A 20,550-nucleotide genomic window follows, 5' to 3' on the forward strand; every position below is an offset into this window, starting at 1 on the left:
TTGAAATAAAAATAATTGTAATGATGTAATTTATGTCAACCGTCCTAAATGTTATGGCACTTTTATGACAACTAACACATGCGACACATTTAATGAGAAATCACTAACTATTTCCTTTATAAGTAAATGTAAATGCAGTGCTTACTTTTCTGCTCTTAAACCTCCGTATCAAAGCCTCTTTAATGTCTTTAGTCTTGAAACAGTAGATGACCGGATTGACTGCAGCAGGTATGAGGCTGTACATCATGGTGATAACAACACGAGCGTCTGTGCTAAATGTGAATCCCAGATAGTTGGCGAGATAGACGAAACATCTCGGCACATAATAAAGGCAGGTGATAAAGATCTGAGGAGCACAGGTGGACAAGACTTTGTACTGCCTATCCGTAGAAGACATTTTCAGAGCCGCTATGATTATGGAAAAGTAAGAAAAGATGATGAATGTCAAAGGACCCAAGAGACCTAACAAGGCCATGCCAAGTGCAACAATATTAACATATGCAACATTTTCACCACATCCCAGCTTAGTTATTGATAAATGATCACAGTAGCACTGTAGAATGACATTTTTGTCGCAGTAGGGCAAAGTCAAGGCGTGAAGCACGACTCCCGTCATACGAATGAAGGTTGCAATCCAGCACGTGCTACAAGCAATAGAAACTTTTTTGTTTGTAAATGCAACAGGATATCGAAAAGGCAACCATATTGCAACAAAGCGATCCAAAGCCATGATCAGCAAAATTAAAGAGTGAATTGCTCCCAAAGCATGAACAAAATACATTTGTGTAAAGCAGGCGCCGAATGAAGCTACCATGTCATTCCACCAATATCTGGCAATGACTTTTGGGAGAGTCACAGTACTGAAAATAATGTCTGTCATTGCGAGGTGGAAAAAGATCACATATGTGGGTTTGTGAAGAGTCCTCTCAAACAGAATTACAGCTGAAATGAAGGCATTTCCAATCACAATAGCCAGGAAGAGGAGGAGAAGAAGAGCAGATACTGGTCCAAAGTACTCAGGCGAAAGTCCAGGGAATCCAGTGATGATGAAGTCTTTGACGGTTGTAATATTAGTGTATTTCATAATGAAAAAAAAAGTCACTGAAAATCAAATGAAACAATGAAGCCTGTGAATTAAATAGGAGATAGGAGATGGTGTTAATAGCCCTCCAGTGTCATTGCTGATGCAGTGATATCAAAGAAAGGCTGCTAGAGGAGATCCCACATGCTATGATCACTGTGCCCTGCATGACACTCTTACTCTAACTCACTCACACTACAGTCTGGCTCCATTAACGTGTCCTTTTTATGTTGTAACAACCACCTGCAGGGTCTGATCTGATGATGTAAGATGAGATGAACACTCAGAGGACCCTACACCCAACTGAGCTCAGTGCCTCTAGTCTGTGCTGCTGACTGATATTTGGGAAAAGTTATGGTAACACTGAATTTAAAGTTAAAATGAACTTCTCTGTTAACAAGACATTTATCAAGCAGCTGTAAAGGTTTATAAACATCTGTTGCAATGAATTACAAAGTATTTATTAAACATTAGTAGCAATCTAACAATAAACAAATGCTCATTTCATTGATTGTTAAAAGAAAAATAACTTCGTAATTCACTACAAATGTATCATTTCTTAATGATGGTTTATAAGTCTTGTGTTAAATGCATCTTACAGAGGCAGAAATCAGTTCATGGATACAGGCTAATGTATAAACCCGGCCTGGTAAAGGCCTCTGCACATGTTACTTGCAGTTTTCTAGGTATCTGAAGGGCGAATATGATGATGTGAGGAGGCTGGACATTTGGAAACTCTGGATTACACAGTATATATTTCTCTAAGAAATAGATAGTGACACATCTGTCTCATTTTGTTGCTCATTTTTGGCACAGAATGTTACTTTGCCCTCGATATACCATCAGTATGTGGACTCTTGATTAGGATTTGTTGACTTTAACCAAGATCAGTCTCTTGAGTTAATGATATCTGCAGTCAAGAGGCAGAACTACTGGATGGTCCCTTTGCTCTGGGTCTACAGGAGGAAGGTTTCAAATCCTGCTAATTTAAAACAAAGTGGTTATACTGTATCTTGAGATTGAATTTTTTTGTTGCAGCGGTGCTCTGAGTAACCTAGCAACACTAGGTAGATCCAGAGGCCTGCCCCCCGAGAAGAAAAAAATTTAAAATAACCCTTTAAATGGTGACTAGTGGTGAGATTTTTGAAAAGAAAATTGATAGATTGAGACTTACAAAATAATTCTCATTCTTTTAAATGACATAACATTCAACAGATTCAAGTTTTATGCTGAGACCAGATCATTGTACAAATGTGCCTCGAACTGGGCAGATACAAAGTTCATAATTTGTGTTAATGTTCAGCTTAATTTTCTTTGATATTTATCATGAGCCTTAAAAAAAAAAAATAAATGAAGTGGCACAATGCAGAAACATATTTGTTGAAACATTTTTTTTTTAAATACTGCAGCTTATATACTGCTGGTTTGGAGTAAGTGGACAGTGACATGGAAGTTATTGAGAAAACATAACCATAATTTCTGTATATAAATATTGATATAAAATAGAGGAAGCACCAAAATACAATAGAAAGAGCTGTGTCTTATTTGTCCAGCTTAGTAATACAATTTGATGCTGGTTTGGAGTCACTGGGCCACATGACATGGAAGATATTGAAAAAAAAAATGCAATTATTTTGTATTAATGAATTTATGCTAAGTAATTTAAGGACGATCCCTAAATCAGTCACCAGCGATTCAGCGTGAGGCTCTGGGAGGTGAGCTAACCGTCCTCCTGCTGTTAACACTGACTTCGATGAGTCGCCTGTTGCAGCCTTTGAATAGGATGACGAGGATTTCAGTCACTCAACTTAATCAAGATAACATAGGGTGTAGTGCTTTCACTTTGTGTAAATTAAATTCGCCATTTGCCCCTGAATAAAAACCTACAAAACTCCTGTCTTTTTTTAAATTTTTTTGTGGTGGTGGTAGTGGCACTGAAAATACAGCCACGGCCGCAGCGCTGCAGAATGCATATAGGAGAAACACTGTGTTGTTGTCCTGGAGTCTCTGCCAGGTAGACCCTGTATCAGGCCAAGGTATTGTCTCGCATATAACCCCTATAAACAATGATAGCTTAGCCATTTCCATTATTTGAGTGTTTGTTGCTCATCGAAGACATGTTCACAATAATAAGAAATAGTATCAAACTTTATTTCAGCAGTTTTTCAAACAAAGTGCTTTACACTAAAGCGACATAGTGACCTGGAGACAAACGATTGAAATAGGTAAAAAACTAAAAGACAAAAAAGTAAACAATGAAATGTAACATTGAGCAAATGGCACAACATTAATATGGCTGGTAAAGGGCATTTTTGGTACAAGTGAGATTTTCTGCTAACACATCCAGAGACACCCGAAGAGAAAAGTCCCGCCTACCAGCGCTGCATGTAGCTGGAAGAATCATGGCCCTCTGCTTGATGGTGTCAGGCTGTGTTGTGGCTCATAGAGGATTTTATTAAGATAAGTTCAATTAGTTTATTGCTCCTGTCAAAAGCAAAGTTACAAATTACTTTACAATTATAACATAAAGCAAAAGCCGATGAAACAAGACGAGAACCTACTAAATGAATACAAAATCACACAATTGAAGTTTTGAGAGGCGTTTTAAAGCAAGATACTGACTTTCTTATGATACTGGAATCATCAATAGGGCTCTCAGAAGATCTCAAGCAGTGATCAAGCTCAAAGGGGGTTGATGAATAACGAAGACTAATCAAGAGTAGGAAAATCTTCTATGAATTGTTAGACTCAGAGGTACCGACAAGGCTTTGGCGCAATGTGGTCACTTCTCTTTGTACTTGCTAAAAGCCTGGCAGCAGCATTTTGTATCAACTGCAGTGATTAATATTGAAACCACAACTTAGTCAGAACCAATCGAAGAAAGCGATTCATTATCTGGTTCATTATTGCACATGTCCCTGCGTTATCATTTTATCAACTGCACATTGCTGTGCTGTATTTAATCCAGTTTTTGTGCTGATTTTAATCTTCCTCGTAAAAAAGTTCCTCTTCAATTGTTCTTTGATGTCCTTGGTTTTGAGGCAGTATATGATGGGGTTGACAGCAGCAGGTAAAAGACTGTACAGCATCACAACAACAACGCGAACAGGAACACTGAATGTAAATCCTACATTATTTGCCAGGTACACAAAGCATCTGGGCATATAATACAGAAATGTGATGAGGAGCTGCGGCGCGCACGTGGACAGAGTCTTGATGCGTCCCTCTGAGTTGGACAGTCTCATAACGACACCAATGATGAAAAAGTAAGAGAAGATAATAAAAGCCAGTGGCACCAACAAACTGAACATGGCTAAACTGAATGCAACCAGCTCAATACTCCGTATGTTCCCACATGCAAGCCTCATTATTGTTATATGGTCACAATAGCACTGTACAATTATGTTTGAATTGCAGAAAGGCAACGTCAGAGCATCGAAAACTAAACCCACCATCCACGATGACGGCATCAGCCACGATATTCCACAAAGCACAGAGGTGGTGCTGTTTGTGAAAAGAGCTGGGTATCGCAGAGGAGATACAATTGCAATAAAGCGATCAAGGGCCATCACCATCAGGATGAACGAATGCGTGGCTCCTAAGAAATGAACAAAATACATCTGTACAAAACATCCATAAAATGAAATAATGCTGTCACCGAACCAGTATTTTGATATGACTTTTGGCAGAGTAACAGTCCCAAACAGTAAGTCAGTTAATGCCAAGTGACAAAAGATCAGATATGTAGGTTTGTGAAGAAACTTTTCACATTTAACAATCATTAAAATAAATATATTTCCTACAGCTATAGCCAGGAAGAGTATAAAAAGCATGGCTGACACAGGTCCATAATACTGCGGTGAAAGTCCGGGAAATCCAAGGAGGAAGAAATTATTTATACTTGTTAGATTTGTGTGGAACATAATCACTTGAATTCACAAAAAACACCTGTCAAATAAAAAAAAAAAAACATAACAATTGGAGCAGTTATCAAATGTGGTAAGTTGACAAAAAAGACATATAAGATGGAAGCATTAACAAGAAACCAAACTACTTCAAATCTTATGGCTATGCAACAAAATGCAAAAGTCCCCACAGTGTGATGACAAGTTTCCTGAAGAATTAAATCTCACTTTGTGAAACTCACCACAACTCTGTCTCCGCAAGCTGATCTCCACTCACGGACGCACTTCCCCCTTAATATCTGTTCAGTGTGTTGTTTGGTTACTGTGATTGTAAATAGGTGGATCTCAGAGGTTCAATTCCCAAATGAGCTCCACCGGATCGACTCAGGATCAATGTTGATGTGACACATGACATGTTCAGTGAAAAAGTATGTGGTTTCCAATCAGAAAGTATGCGGCTATGGTAAGATAGACTTAAGTAAATCACAGTTTTAAATTAACTTAATGAGGAAACATGGTTAATAAAACATTTAGTTAAGTTAGACACCTACATTTCCCACAGTAACCTCGTATGCAGTAGTGGTCTCCAAGACCTGTAAACACGCTTTAGTGTATAAACTCTAGTGTAAACTCTCGCCAAAATGCAACCTAGGCTTTTTTGTGAATGTATATGAGTCAAACCTTTGTGTAAAAGCATGGGGCACTTTTACGCTAGTATCAAAATCGCTATTTTTAAAACACCAAGAAGGCCCGACACAACATGAAACTTTGCTTGTAGTATCACCAGGGTCTTTACACGTAGTTCAACTGAACCACATGCACTCAACCCAGACATGTCCCAAGTACATCTGGGCTGCCATGAGGACGGCTAGAGGAAGAAGCCACTGCTAATGTGAGTTGTTCAAAAACGTTCTTTTTAGTAAACTCTGTGTACACAAACTTTGTTCTCAATGCTCGTGTTCATGTGTAGAGACCCTGGTGTTACTACGAGCAAAGTTTCATGTTGTGTCGAGCCTTCTTGGTGTTTTTAAAATAGCGGTTTTGATGCTGCCTAAAAGTGCCCCATTCACTCTCACTGAAAATGAGTTTGAGCCCAAAACAAAAATACGGTCAATCTTAAAAGTACCTGTTTCGTTGTAATTATGCTTTTACACAAAGGTTTGACTCATATACCTTCACAAAAAAAGCCTTGGTTTCATTTTGGCGAGAGTTTCCCTTTAACAGTTGAAAAGCTCTGACTCAAAACCCTCAGATAGCAAAAACAATAGCGTGACTGTTACTTAGCATATTTCAATTTAGCAGTGTCATGTACTTAGGTTGACATGTTTACAAGTGGAATTGTGTGCCAATGCAGGAAGTTGAAAAAACTTCCTTTTGATAATTTGAACGGGCTCGAGTCTGCCACTGACGTATTTTGTGCTTGAGCAGATAAAAACACAAGCGAAATTTCACGGCTAAGTCATCCCCAAAGTTGCACTGTGATGACTGCATGAAACACCACAGGCGTGCCCAGTGCCAAAAATGTACTTTCACATAATAGAATTGCAGCACAGATTGAGGATGAACTGAAGCTACAGTTCTGAGGTACCGTGAAACACCTGCTGCTGCTCCGGAGAGTTTGATGAGGATTGTAGGAGTAGAAATGATGAATGACTTTGTTGATTTCATCACAAAGATGTGTCATTACTGAATATGTTCTTGTATTTTTTCCTTTACTAAGCGGTAACATCGGCCACATAAACTTAAGTGTGTACATCAGTAGGCGCTTGCTTCACAACACTGGGATGTAAGGAGCTGTTTTTGCTTTGTATAAACTTAACTTTGAGACAGTTGTCAGTTCTAATCACAGTGGATGTATACATGTGACATACAGATTAGATAAGTGAAAAGGCAAGCATTGACTTTATAACAGTTGAACAAATAGACTGTGTTTATTAAGGAATTGGTATCAGTGACTTGCAATGCATTGCTACACTAACACACACACGATAACATTTATTTTTCCTGTTTCTCCTCTTCTCACATTTACCTACACACAAACACCATATCAACATATTAAGACACAGTTGAAATCATCTGGCATTTTGAGATTATAAAACAAACTGAACAAAAAGCACTGGTTGAGACATATTTTTAAACAGTAAAAGACAAGAATGATAATATCATTTTTAATTACTGGGTCAAACATGGCTAGTAATTCTATGGACTTAAATGACAAAAGTTGGGTTATTTTTAAAAAAATGCTATGCTCACATTTTAAATGCGCACAAATGTACTCAGTAACAATGATATGGGTTCCTTTTAACAACTTTCAAAAGATCATATTTTCACATAATCACCTTCACCTTCCTGAGAGGTGAAGATTCTCAGTGCACTAGATGGACACTAAATGACTGATTCTTGTGCACTTAAGCCACAGAAAAGAAGGCCGTGACTCACATCTGAGGAAATGGCAATGACTGATGGTGGCGGTTCAGTGCATTTGGCTGCAGATGTCATATTAATATGAAAGCTTGATTGCTATGCCGATTTTAGTTCTCCTCAGCCTCTTCATCAACATATGCTTAATGTCATGCGTCTTGAAGCAATAGATGATTGGATTAACAGCAGGAGGGAAAAGACTGTACAACAGTATCAACAAAATGCGGACATCTAAACTGAAAGAAAATCCAACGGTATTTGCTACATAAACAAAACACCTGGGTAGGTAAAATAGACATGTGATGAATATTTGTGGCGTACATGTTGATAAGGTTTTCTTGCGCCCTGCAACATTGGCCATTTTCATAATAACCACAATAATGGAGGTGTAGGAAAAGAAGATGAACGCAAGAGGAAGCAAAAGGCAAAACATGGCCACGCACAGAGAAGTGACGCCGACTTTTCTGACATCCTCACCACACGCCTGACTCGTGATAGAAATGTGGTCGCAGTAGCACTGAGCGATGACGTTTGATTTACAGAAAGGCAGAGTGAGAACGTGGAGTACAATAGCTACCATCAAAGGCAGCGGTATGAACCATGCAAACCCACAGAGCACAGATGTGATGTCATTTGTGATAAGGACCGGATAACGCAGTGGAAAACATATTGCAACAAATCGATCGAGAGCCATCACCAGCAAGATGAAAGACGTCACTGATCCTAAATAATGGACAAAGAACATCTGCGCGAAGCACCCATAAAATGAAATAAAGCTGTCATCAAACCAGTATTTTGATATGATCTTTGGGAGAGTCACGGTGCCAAATGTTAAGTCGTTCAGTGCCAAGTGACAGAAGACCAGATAGGTCGGTTTTTGCAGGGCCTTCTCAGAGGCAACAAATGCTAAAATGAAAATATTTCCTACTACAATAACCAGGTAGATGAACAAGAAGAGAGCTGACACAGGTCCATAATACTGAGGTGAAAGTCCTGGAAATCCAAGGATGGAGAAACTTCTCATCCTTGTAAAATTGGTGATCATAATTTGAGTTCACAGTGAGAATCTGTCAGATGCAAAATGTGAAATAAAGAACTGCAAGGCAAAAACACTGATTAGACCTTTTAGATATTAACTGCAGAGTGTACTATTGAAATACCACATCACTGAACAGAGACACACAGTGTATCTAAAAGCAATGACTGTTATGCTCGCCTATATCCAGTTTGAATGCAGGTCTTATTTTCCAGATTGGAGTTCAGTGTCTAGTAACCCACTGCAATCAGTGGATGCCAGGCAATATCAGCCTTTTATCAAGTTCATCATATCCTCAATGGATCATGATGTAATTCAAAGAGTTATGTGTTGTTTTTTCATAGTTCCAATAATGAGTGCAACTTGAGGAAGACATCGAAACAGCATGAAAACAACTCATGCGTGACCTTCTTATTTATGACAGATTAGGTTAAGTAAAATAATATTAATAAAGGAAAAAAAATGAGGAAACTATTATCAGTAAAGGACACACAAACACAAATTATTCATTATTTATTTTACTTTTAATCTGCAAGTCATTTCAAAGAAATTCTTCATCTGTTTAAGTTAGCTTGTGTTCTGGCCAGAAAATGCATTTAACCAGATGCCATCAAAAGTATGTTCATATACGTATACCGTACTTTGCATGAGCAAGTACATTTAGTAGCAAATGCAATAATGCCTGGATTACATTCTTTTTTATAAACATAATGAGGAAACTATTGTATTAAATGTGAAGACACTGACCTTAAAGGAACAGTTCACCCGTTAAATACAGAGCCTGGTCACACAAAGAACCTGGTCACACTTAGGGACTGACTATGCCTGCATGGTGGTGGTCCAAGCCACAGAACATACAGGCCTTCAGGATGGCAGTCATAGAGCTGCAATGAGAGGACATAGCCTTTGATGGAGCCGATACCACACTCCTGTATGATGTTTTGACAGGTCAGCCACAGCCCATCGTCCCTGCTGGGTGGAAACAGCAGGTTTCAAGGCTGTGCATGGCCTCGCTCACCCAGGCAGGAAACCCTCTCAAAGATTAGTGGCTCAAGAAGGATGTCAGAGCCTGGACTGACTTCTGCTTGGACTTCCAACACATTAAGGTGTACCTCAAACACTTTGTGACCAAAATCTGGGTAGTTTGCCTCTTACTGACAACTGACTGTTGGGCAATGCCTCTAAGTAAGCATAAGTGTGTAACCACGACAGTGGAGAGTTGGGAGGGGCTTGGGGGTCAACAGTTTTCCCACTGTTTGAGTTCTTTTGTGTTACTAAACGGTTGAGAATGAGGTCAAAGAAGAAGTTGTTTTTCACAACAATATCATATCATTCATAATCATTTTTGAATATGATAAATATAAATCAGATTGTGGAAATAATGACATAAAACCATAAGGCACAGCAACAACAACCATGCAGGAAAAAGTAATAACATTTTTCAATGATAGTGTGTTTTTTTAAAACAGGTAAATATGTTAGACACAGTCAGTTTCTCTCATTTTGCTTGCTTTGCCATTGTCAGTGGATGAGTTAGCTGTTAAGTTTTTTTATCTGGTGTGTCATGTAGAAAGCAACACTTTGACTTACAGAAGTGGGTTTAGACACAATATACAAGGAGACATATAACATCACAACAGTCAAGGTTTTGTATCTCAGACTAAATGGAAGAAGAACAAATTCTTCCAAGAGTGGATGGTCAGAGCCAGCCAAGATCAGATTGAGGATGCCTTCCATCCAGAATTTGTCTGTCGTAAATACTGTGCAAAGAAAGCTGCTGTGTGCCAATTATTTTGCAGGCAATTTTTACGATATTGGGCCTATGATTTATGTTCTGCCCTGAGGGGTTACCATACCATAAGATAAAACAAAATGTTAAGATCGACTAAATGAAAGATCTGTACAATGAAAACATCAGTGTCTTGTGCAAAACTAAAGAGTGCAGGTCCTTTTTTCAGACTGCAGCTGAAAAAAGTAACAACATGAACAATAAAGACAAATCACTACTGCTTGTCTGTAGCTGTGCAGAGCCATCTTCACACACCAGGTATCTGACAGAGCAACGTTCAAAACAAAAGCCAGATGTAAGTGGGTGTTGGTGATCTTTTTTTTTTTTTTTTTTGAAAGGGGGATAATATTGTGTTGCATTACATCACAATTTTATCCGGATAGAATTGGACAAATTTAGGGGACACCTGATAAACAGAAGACTGATTTATATATTATTCATATACTACTAACTGCTCAGTGTCGTAATAATGACATACATGACGTTACTTGTTTTACCTAAACATGACAGATGTTTTGTGTCATTCAGCATCCACATACTGGACAAAAGAAGCTTTTCATCTTATGGATTTAAATTGATAACCGTTTTAAAATGATGTGGTTATGAAACGAGAGTGATGGATGCTTAAAAAAAAAAAAAGAAATGAGAAACACTGCATAATGCATTAGTATATCAGTTACCTGTGGCCGAAACTCTTTGTGAAACTGTGCATTTGTTGAATTGCTTCCACAAACTTTCTCTCATGTCTTTTGCTCTCAAGCAGTATATAAGTGGATTAATCATGGGGGGTAAAAGGCTATACAGCATGATTATTACAATTCGTGCATCAGCACTAAATGTAATGCCGACATTACTGGCTAAATAAACAAAACATCTGGGCAAATAATAGAGGGCAATTATAATCAGCTGAGCACTACAAGTGGACAGTGTTTTGAGGCGACTTTGTGAATTAGCTAGCTTTAATACATTTATAATAATACAGCAGTATGAGAATATTATAAAGGCCAGAGGTCCTAGGAGTGCAAGCATTGCAACTGCAAAAGCAGGACGACCATAAGGGCCCCTGTCAGTGCATGCCAGCATTGTGATACCAATATGGTCACAGTAGCAATGATTGATTATGTTCGAAGCACAGTAAGGAAGAGGGTACGCTCTAATCACTGACACTAAAGGACCTGTCTTGGCAACAACCCACACAGTAGCACTGAGAATGTGGATGGTGGAGTCTTTAAGAAGAAGTGGATATCTAAGAGGATAGCAGATAGCCAGGTACCTGTCCAACGCCATGAGGAAGAGGATAAAAGAATTCACCGTGCCCAGATAGTGAACAAAGTACATCTGGACAAAGCAAGCATTGAATGAAATGGTCCCTGAGTGAAACCAGTACTTACTGATGATCTTAGGTAAAGTGGTTGTGCTGAAGAGAATGTCGCATGCACACAGGTTTAGAATAATATAATACATCGGCTTATGGAGGCTGCGGTCGGTTGCAAATAAAAACAGGATTGTAGTATTGCCCGTCAAAGTTAGGAAATAAACAAAGAACAATACAGCTGAGGCGAGGCTGTGATACTCTGGATGAAGTCCGGGGAATCCAGTCAGAATGAATTCAGTCACAGTGCTGTGATTTCCCTCTGGCATGATGGTGGAGAAATGTCACCTTTGATCAGGAAATACGGAGGCAGTGATAAAACATGTTAGATAAAACACTTCATCCCAGTACATTTAAACAGCGATCATACTTACAGAGTATCATTAATCTGATGTTTGGTTCATTTTCTTCAAGTAATACCTGCTATGCATTACATTTTATATTATTCAAATAAACTCTTCTATTAAGTTTTTAGCTGTTTGTCAGTATTCCTGGGATTAAACCTTTAACATGTACCTCTCAAACACTATGTGAGCAGACTGTGATTCACCTGCTGATTCATCTCTTTAAAACACTTCTTGCAGCCTATCTTGTGATAGCATCATAGTAGCCACGTTTTATTCTCTGTGGATCGATTCCAGTCAGCCAAATAACATCTCTAAACTCAATCCAGTCTCTTGAATGAATGGTGTAGGCAGAAAAAACACTTGGTTAGGGTTAGGAAAAGGTCATAGTTTAGCTTGAATTACCTCTTTCGGTCACCACAGTTTGAGTTGTCTTGAGGTTTAAAAACGCAGTCTTGGACTGCAGTCACTGGCCTGGCAACCTCCTCACCCTTGACTCCATCCCCTGATATGACAGTCAGGTTATAAACATGTAATGTGAACGTAATATGAAACATTTTGATCCTTTTTAAAAATAAATTTCACTTCACAGTCAGTGTTGATATTATTCTATAGTAACAAAAATTAATATTAATGTATTATTTCTATTTAATAATTATGTCAGGAGTTCACAATAAATTGGTCAGTCGGGACTTCACATATGTGCTATGCAGTGGAAGGAACACTCCCCTCATGATGGCTAATTGGAAGAACTATTAATTTAATGATGCTAATAGATTATAAATCTCACAGGAGTAAACAACTGGACTTTAATAACACCCCGATGTATACTTAGATTGATACTGAGGAAGGAGAGTTAATATCCCCAGAGTTTAATGGTAGTCTCTCAGCACATAGCAGATGTATAATCTGAGTGGAGACTCAAAAATCAACTTTTCTTACTAACAGGACCTTTAACTTGATTGACAAAATATGAGAAATATGAAGATTAATTTGGTTTTGAGGCCTTTTTCATACCTTGCTAACACAAACACTCAGTGACACGAAATGATTTTGATAATCTGAGTAATGACAGTAATAACTGTTGGTGAGGATGAATCTTTATGAACAAATATATGAACTTTGTGGCTAGTGAGGCTTTGGGCCTCATTGCTGTCCGTTGCCTTACAGGCTACTTGGCCTCTTGGTGCCACAGTTTTCACTACTTCCTGCCATTCTGCAGCATTGATATTTTGCCTTTTCCAAATCAATTACCCGGCTGATGTATAAATAACATTAAAATTAGAATGTTAAAGTTCACTTAAAGAAGTTAAAATAGAAGAACTGGCTCAACAGAAGATGTGAAACACTTTGTTTGCTACAAGTGCAAGTCTGAGGAAAACAACATTGCATAAGACTGTTTTGAAATGAGAATTCACCAGGGTACTAAGACAAGCACACACAGAGGCCTACACTTCCATGCACACTTTAATCACACACTTGAGACCACTATTAACATGAGACACTAATTAGCTTCCTCTTGGAACTTGAGGTGTCAGCAGGCTAAAATAAATACATCAATTTTTTTTAATGGTAACATCAACAGATTGTTCATTACTTTTACATAAACATTCAGTCTAGGCAGTACTGTTGCCAGCCATTTTGGTGCCCTAAGCATATAACATATAAACATATAGCATATAAACATATAACTCAGTACCAATAACACAATAGCAGCATCACAATGTAACACCTAAGAACAATAAAACAGAAAAGGAAAATAAACTTTGTAAACACAGTACGCAGAGCAGGTCACACAGGTCAGGACTTGTGTTTTCAGAGGCAGTGGTTCTCTGCTGTGTATCTGTCCCTAAACTGCTGGTTGATGGTGGTTGATCAGGGCTTGGTACTGTTGTGGATTCTACAGACCTGCTGGCCGGCTGGGGTTGATGTGTGCCTGAGCTGCTTGTAGATGGCTGCTCATCATCTGTATCTTCCTCTTGGCCACGTGCTGCTCCTTGTACGTATCTCAGCATTGACCCAGCAATTACTTAGAAATAGGAAGAAAAAGGATGAGTACTGAAAGAGACAAAATATTCAAACAAAGACTGAAAAAAATTATGAACATTTAAAACTATACCCTTTTATGACTTATTTACTATTTGATATATCTAATCTAATATAAACACATAGAATGAGTTGCAATATCGCACACAATTCAACAATGTTTGCTTTATATCATTCATAATGACATTTTATATTTATATATTACCTACAGGAATAAGAGCAAAATGATACACATTACACAAGACTACATTTCTGAATCTTAAACACTATTTTACAATTTAACTGAATACAACCTAAATATGATTATGAGAGCATTTCATCTACTACAAAACATTTTTCTATTTCACTGGCAGATGTCATCCATGCCAAAACGCCAGTTCATTTTGTCTCATTTGTGTGAGAGACTGTAGCCTACATTCTGCTGAATTCTACTGAATGACAATCCTGAAGATGGTCGTGGGTTTGTTATGCATTGCAAACACCAAAATATGCGTTCTCAAATAATACTATGCTAGGTAAACTTTGTTAAATGCCTGACATGCCTGCCTAAAGACCATTAACCGCACGCTACATGGTAATAAATGGTCTAAAGCAAGACGAATTGTTAGCTTACCTTGTGCACTGACTGCTACTGAGAAGTAGTGACCACCATCATGTCAAAATAAGCTATAAACTACTGCTCAATATCTAAAGTAAAGTAACAGCTAGCTGGCATCAGTTACTTGGAAAATGCATAGATAATGTTTAACACTAGGTGGCATGGGAGATCCACATGTGCCCGGCAAGAGAGCATGTGAACAACGCTAGGGTTTTGGGGATCAAAGCATGAGAGAACCCAAACCAATGCCAGAGCCAGATAAGACGAGGACTGCAGAACTGCAGTCATTGTCATTAGAGATCCTGTCAGCATTTATGAGAAGATGTAGCTTAAGTGCAGATAGCTTAGAGATCTTCTGAAGGACCCCTTTGCCCCAATGTAGAAACCTTTACATCTGATACTATCTTGTCTTGCAACTCATTTTACAAATTCTGAAATTGTTCTAATTAACCCATCAATCTGTTTTTGGTCTGGTTATTGATAGTTTATTTCAGGGTGGTGCCTCATTTTAGTGATTTGATTAAGAAGCCTTGCCCCCGGGGAAGGATGCGTGGTGAATGATCTGCAATTGCATCTTTTGGACACCCTGGGTAGAGGCCTGGTGGACAACAGGCCATCTCTTTGTCTGTTTCAAACCTAACTTGGACTGTCATTTACTGATGTACAAGCTGCTTTTGAATTGAATTTGTACATATATCTTCAATTTGCTTTTAATTTATATCATTATTGTATGTATTGATGTTTTTGTACCATATGTGCCATATACGATTCTTAATGCATAAATCTACCTGTGGACCAGTTTAGTTTCAGCCAATCAATCCACTGGTCTCACTCTCTGATGTGATTGGACGATGGTTCTGCCCACTGAAAGGTTTCTGTGCTGGTGAGCTTTAAATCTACAAATCCAGATCAGCTGTCTGGTAAACAGTGCTGTTAGTTGACTCTGTTGTTAGTTGTGAAAGCAGTTTGATAGAGCTCAGGGATTTTTGTAAATGGTTGATAATGATTTACAATACGTTGAAAGATCTTGCTTTGAATGTTTTTTCACCAAATCCTTGCACTTCATCTTGATCTTTTGTTAATTATGCCTTCACACAACGCTTCAATCGAACTCACAGCATTTGTTCTAGGTGGTTTTGAAACAACCCAAAGGCCTTTTATAGTCGGTGTGTCTATATTGTTTCTATTTATTGTTGCTGTTCTGGCCAATATGGTAAACATTGTGATCATTGCTTATGACAAGAAACTGCACAAACCGATGTTTCTTCTGATTTGCAACCTTGCTGTTGTTGACATACTGTGCACCACCAGTATCAGTCCAACAATGATCGGGACTCTACTTGCTGGTGTTAATACTATATCCTATGTGCCATGTGTAGTTGAAATGTATATTATGCATGTGGGAGGAGTGATGGAGATGTTTGCTTTAGCAGTTATGGCATTTGATCGTTTGATTGCTGTCAGCTGTCCTTTTCAGTACCACAGTTATTTAACAAATTTGCGCACCATTCTACTTGTATATATGCTGTGGATTGCTGCCTGTTGTTTTGTGGCTGTAATGCCGGCGACTGTGCTGCCTCTCTCTCACTGTCACACAAAGCTGATATACAGTTTCTGTGACTATGCTGCCATAATGAGAACTACTTGTGCTGACCTTGGTTATTATTTCAATATAATAACTGTCATATCATTCTTCCTCTTATTTTTCACTTTCTCTCTTATTGCTCTGTCGTACTTTTTCATTGCATATTTTGTGAAATTATCCACATCAGAGGAAAAAAGGAAAATGGGCAGCACCTGTTTGAGTCACTTGATCGTGGTAGTGTGTTTTTACCTTCCAATGTTTATGCGCATTGTCTTAAGCAGAATGGGTGTGCCATTAACTGCTGAGCAACGCCATGGCTTGTCAGTCTGGTCCTACATTGGCCCACCATCAGTGAATCCTGTTGTCTACAGTTTAAGGACAAAAGAAATTAGACAAAGGGTTTGGAGCATTTTCAAAAGAGCTTACACATCTTAGTAATCTCAACATGTTAGAGCTGCAATGCTGAGTTGGTTAAAATATAATAATAATAATAATAATAATAATAATAATAATAATAATAATAATATGTATTATTGTATTTATAACAAAATAACTATTATCATTATTATTATTAACTATTATTTGATTCATATCTTTGCAATAAAATGTATATATTTTTTAATTGAGGCTCAAGGCATTTGAAGAAGTCCAAAGTCATTATTATTACTAATAAAATATAAAATGCTAAAATAAGTGTTAGTTAAAACCATTCAACATAAGCAAATTGCATATTGATTGAACACTGAAACTGATCATACACCAACATTTTATAAATTGCCAGTAATTACTAATCATTTGTGTTTTTTCAACCTCAGTTTTGTGTAAATTTACATTTTTTTGTGGAGTTTAATCATTTATCCTTCTCAGCATGGGTGTCCTCCAGGTGCTGGAATAGTCCAAAGACTGTGTTAGGGTCAACTGGAAATGCTAAATTGACCATTAATGTGACTGAAGTGCAATGTAGCTGTGTTACCACTTTGACAGTCTACGTCCTATCCAGGATGTACTGGACGACTTGCTCAAAGCATGCTGGGACAAGTTCTGATCAGGGCAACAAGATTAGAAACTTCTGCAACTTAGAGAAGGATATCACTGATGCATAATGAATTCCTGCTTACATGACCAACAAGCACAAGCTTTGATGGAGAACTGTTTTGACCATGCCTTCATGTTTAAAGATGAATTTTAACACTTTTCAAGGCTATAATATCGGCTTTGAGACAATGCTGCCTGGAGCAAAGATGCATCAGTGGTCGCAGTGCCGCTAGTATGACTTCCCTGCCTTCACCGTCCTGCACCCACTCCTACAGAGAGTCCAGGTGGAAGAGGCCTCATCCTTGGGGAAGGATGAGCGGTGAATGATCTGATTCTCTGCAACTGCATCTTTCGAGGACACTCCTGGGAGAGGTCTGCTGAACAACACAACTACCATTGTTTTCTATTTTTTAATCACTTTCATTAAGCAGTACCTGCGCTGTTGTTCACCTCACATCTCAACTATCTCCCTTTGCACATTACAATAACAGCTCAGATCTGGTCGCTGAACAATCATTTCAATTCTGTGTTTTTATTCCTACATTCTTGTTTTTATTTTCAGTTATTATTGTGTGTATGCTGTTTGACATGTATGCTGCATTTTGCTCAACTTGATCTTTGGTTAATTATGCCTTCACACAACACTTCAATCGAACTCACAGCATTTGTTCTAGGTGGTTTTGAAACAACCCAAAGGCCTTTTATAGTCGGTGTGTCTATATTGTTTCTATTTATTGTTGCTGTTCTGGCCAATATGGTAAACATTGTGATCATTGCTTATGACAAGAAACTGCACAAACCGATGTTTCTTCTGATTAGCAACCTTGCTGTTGTTGACATACTGTGCACCACCAGTATCAGTCCAACAATGATCGGGACTCTACTTGCTGGTGTTAATACTATATCCTATGTGCCATGTGTAGTTGAAATGTATATCATGCATGTGGGAGGAGTGATGGAGATGTTTGCTTTAGCAGTTATGGCATTTGATCGTTTGATTGCTGTCAGCTGTCCTTTTCAGTACCACAGTTATCTAACAAATTTGCGCACCATTCTACTTGTATATATGCTGTGGATTGCTGCCTGTTGTTTTGTGGCTGTAATGCCGGCGACTGTGCTGCCTCTCTCTCACTGTCACACAAAGCTGATATACAGTTTCTGTGACTATGCTGCCATAATGAGAACTACTTGTGCTGACCTTGGTTATTATTTCAATATGATAACTATCATATCATTCTTCCTCTTATTTTTCACTTTCTCTCTTATTGCTCTGTCGTACTTTTTCATTGCATATTTTGTGAAATTATCCACATCAGAGGAAAAAAGGAAAATGGGCAGCACCTGTTTGAGTCACTTGATCGTGGTAGTCTGTTTTTACCTTCCAATGTTTATGCGCATTGTCTTAAGCAGAATGGGTGTGCCATTAACTGCTGAGCAACGCCATGGTTTAACGATCTGGTCCCACCTCGGCCCACCGTCAGTGAATCCTTTCGTCTACAGTTTAAGGACAAAAGAAATTAGACAAAGGGTTTGGAGCATTTTCAAAAGATTTGACATATCTTAGCATATTGTTGTGGACTGTGAATTGATGTTCTTTAAAATGTTGCCTAAAATTAATCCACACATGTGTTTAACTGTTTTATGTAAATAAACTGTGTGCCAATAATGTCTGTGATATGTCATTATTACAGGCAGAATATTCATCTGCACATCGGATGCATGTCTCAGAAAAATCTCAACATATTAGAGCTGCAATGATGAGTTGATTCAAATTGAAAATGGTTATTCATCGTTCATAAGTAATCATTTTTCTATATGTCATCCTTTAATGCATAATTTGATCCTTGTCTTTGCCATGAAATTAATATTTTCTGGTTTTGGATTGAAGCTCAGGGCAAGTCCACTTTGGACTGGAAAGGTATAACTTGCATTTTCATTATTTAAAATCATTTATATTAATGACAATCCAGTAGTTGGTATTATTGCTAAAAAGATATAAAATAATGAAATAATTAATTAAAGTCCTTCAACATAAGCAAATTGATCACTCACCAACCGTTTTTAACTTACCAGTTATTAATAATCTTTTGAATTCATTCTACATCAAATCATGTAGATGTAAATACAGTTCCTATGATATTCTGTTAATTAAGTATATTGAAATTTACAGCTGTATTTTGATTGTATATGTACTTGAATCTACCCACTGCTATGATAACCTAATTTCCCTTTTGGGATTAATAAAGTTACTATCTAAATTCTGTTACATTTCCATGCAAATGGATTTGCATGTTATGGTGTTTCTCTAGTTTTCAGACTGCTCCTCACAACACTAGTCACATTCACTCATTCGCAAACTAATGCCAAATGCTTATCATCAGATGGGGAACTGAACCAGCAACCTTTTGATTACTAGAGAACCTGCTCTACCCCCTGAGCTACAGCCGTGACATTTCATATATATTTCTTTTTTTTTAATGTTTTCTCTTTGCACAGTTGACAGAGTTGTTGCAATTCTATTTCCCTACTGTTGCACATGTGCAATTATGCATGTGACAAATACATGCCTCCATTTTTAATCTTAAATCTTTTGAATAATCTCTAGCTTTTGTTCTCAAATCAAGAACAGGAATTGAATTTATTAGTTCTGAATACTAATCTGAATAATTAATCTGAATAGGCATGGACACACAGGACAATATACAGTAAATCACAAGTGTCAGTGCTGCCACCTAGTGGTGAAAAGAGAAATCACATTTAATAATTTCTGAACACATTGCTTCAACTTACTTAGACACTTGTGATGATAGTAGTAATAACAATAATAATGATGATCAAAAGTACATCTGTTTTATTTCAGAATAATACAGATATTTTTCTGACTTACATAATACACAATATCATAATACCACAATGCACGATGTGCTGGTCTTAAGTTAAAAACTGAAACAGTCATACTTTGAATACTATTCAAATGATGACACTATTCTTTTGCAGTAAGTATAGAAGAAATGTATGTAATGTGTCAATTCGTGCTAACAGGCCATGTTCCAAAAATGTTAATCTTTTAATGTTACAAAAATGCATCATTGAAAAAGTACTGCCAGTTAAAACAAAATTAAAAGAAAACACAAAATGCAACAAATACTGCAGAATACAAACATATCACCAAATATTACAAGTACCACTGTGATTTGTCCTGTGTTTATGGTGTTTTATGTAAAAGCCAACTGAGATAACAGTTGTAGTGGACCCAGCTCAGCACTGTTACATTCCACAACAAGGTCATTTTAGGTACAATCAAACAAACTGATTCCTCCTCACTTATCAGCTATAAA

At 37.7% G+C, this 20,550-nt stretch overlaps 6 protein-coding genes across 6 annotated transcripts; 2 read left to right on the forward strand and 4 right to left on the reverse strand.

The window, feature by feature from the left end:
- Positions 1–4: 4 nt before the first annotated feature.
- LOC119009137 (olfactory receptor 52Z1-like) lies at positions 5–1,277 on the reverse strand. Its single transcript, XM_037080170.1, has one exon. The coding sequence runs from the start codon at positions 1,082–1,084 to the stop codon at positions 104–106; it is 981 nt and encodes a 326-aa protein (XP_036936065.1). The 5' UTR covers positions 1,085–1,277; the 3' UTR covers positions 5–103.
- Positions 1,278–3,984: 2,707 nt separating this feature from the next.
- LOC119007824 (olfactory receptor 52E8-like) lies at positions 3,985–5,269 on the reverse strand. The gene is made up of 2 exons (XM_037077750.1): positions 5,260–5,269; positions 3,985–5,009 (listed from the first exon to the last, which is right to left on the reverse strand). Coding segments are annotated over exons 1-2 (1,026 nt in total). The 5' UTR covers positions 5,261–5,269.
- Positions 5,270–7,486: 2,217 nt separating this feature from the next.
- On the reverse strand, positions 7,487–8,452 carry LOC119007355 (olfactory receptor 52E8-like). Its single transcript, XM_037076973.1, has one exon. The coding sequence runs from the start codon at positions 8,450–8,452 to the stop codon at positions 7,487–7,489; it is 966 nt and encodes a 321-aa protein (XP_036932868.1).
- A 2,452-nt stretch (positions 8,453–10,904) lies between these two features.
- Positions 10,905–11,873, reverse strand: LOC119007834 (olfactory receptor 2AT4-like). Its single transcript, XM_037077760.1, has one exon. It carries the CDS (start codon positions 11,871–11,873, stop codon positions 10,905–10,907), a length of 969 nt encoding a protein of 322 aa, XP_036933655.1.
- A 3,803-nt stretch (positions 11,874–15,676) lies between these two features.
- LOC119007844 (olfactory receptor 13G1-like) lies at positions 15,677–16,612 on the forward strand. Its single transcript, XM_037077770.1, has one exon. The coding sequence runs from the start codon at positions 15,677–15,679 to the stop codon at positions 16,610–16,612; it is 936 nt and encodes a 311-aa protein (XP_036933665.1).
- A 1,228-nt stretch (positions 16,613–17,840) lies between these two features.
- On the forward strand, positions 17,841–18,776 carry LOC119007852 (olfactory receptor 13G1-like). The gene has a single exon (XM_037077783.1). The coding sequence runs from the start codon at positions 17,841–17,843 to the stop codon at positions 18,774–18,776; it is 936 nt and encodes a 311-aa protein (XP_036933678.1).
- The last annotated feature ends 1,774 nt before the right edge of the window (positions 18,777–20,550 follow it).

The sequence above is a fragment of the Acanthopagrus latus genome, chromosome 2 (genome assembly GCF_904848185.1).
Source record: "Acanthopagrus latus isolate v.2019 chromosome 2, fAcaLat1.1, whole genome shotgun sequence".
Classification (NCBI taxonomy): domain Eukaryota; kingdom Metazoa; phylum Chordata; class Actinopteri; order Spariformes; family Sparidae; genus Acanthopagrus; species Acanthopagrus latus.

Bases quoted from the DNA above. Each gene is read 5' to 3' on its own strand.
- LOC119009137 (XM_037080170.1), bottom strand. From the start codon at position 1,084: ATGAAATACACTAATATTACAACCGTCAAAGACTTCATCATCACTGGA.
- LOC119007844 (XM_037077770.1), top strand. From the start codon at position 15,677: ATGCCTTCACACAACGCTTCAATCGAACTCACAGCATTTGTTCTAGGT.
- LOC119007852 (XM_037077783.1), top strand. From the start codon at position 17,841: ATGCCTTCACACAACACTTCAATCGAACTCACAGCATTTGTTCTAGGT.
- LOC119007355 (XM_037076973.1), bottom strand. From the start codon at position 8,452: ATGATCACCAATTTTACAAGGATGAGAAGTTTCTCCATCCTTGGATTT.
- LOC119007834 (XM_037077760.1), bottom strand. From the start codon at position 11,873: ATGCCAGAGGGAAATCACAGCACTGTGACTGAATTCATTCTGACTGGA.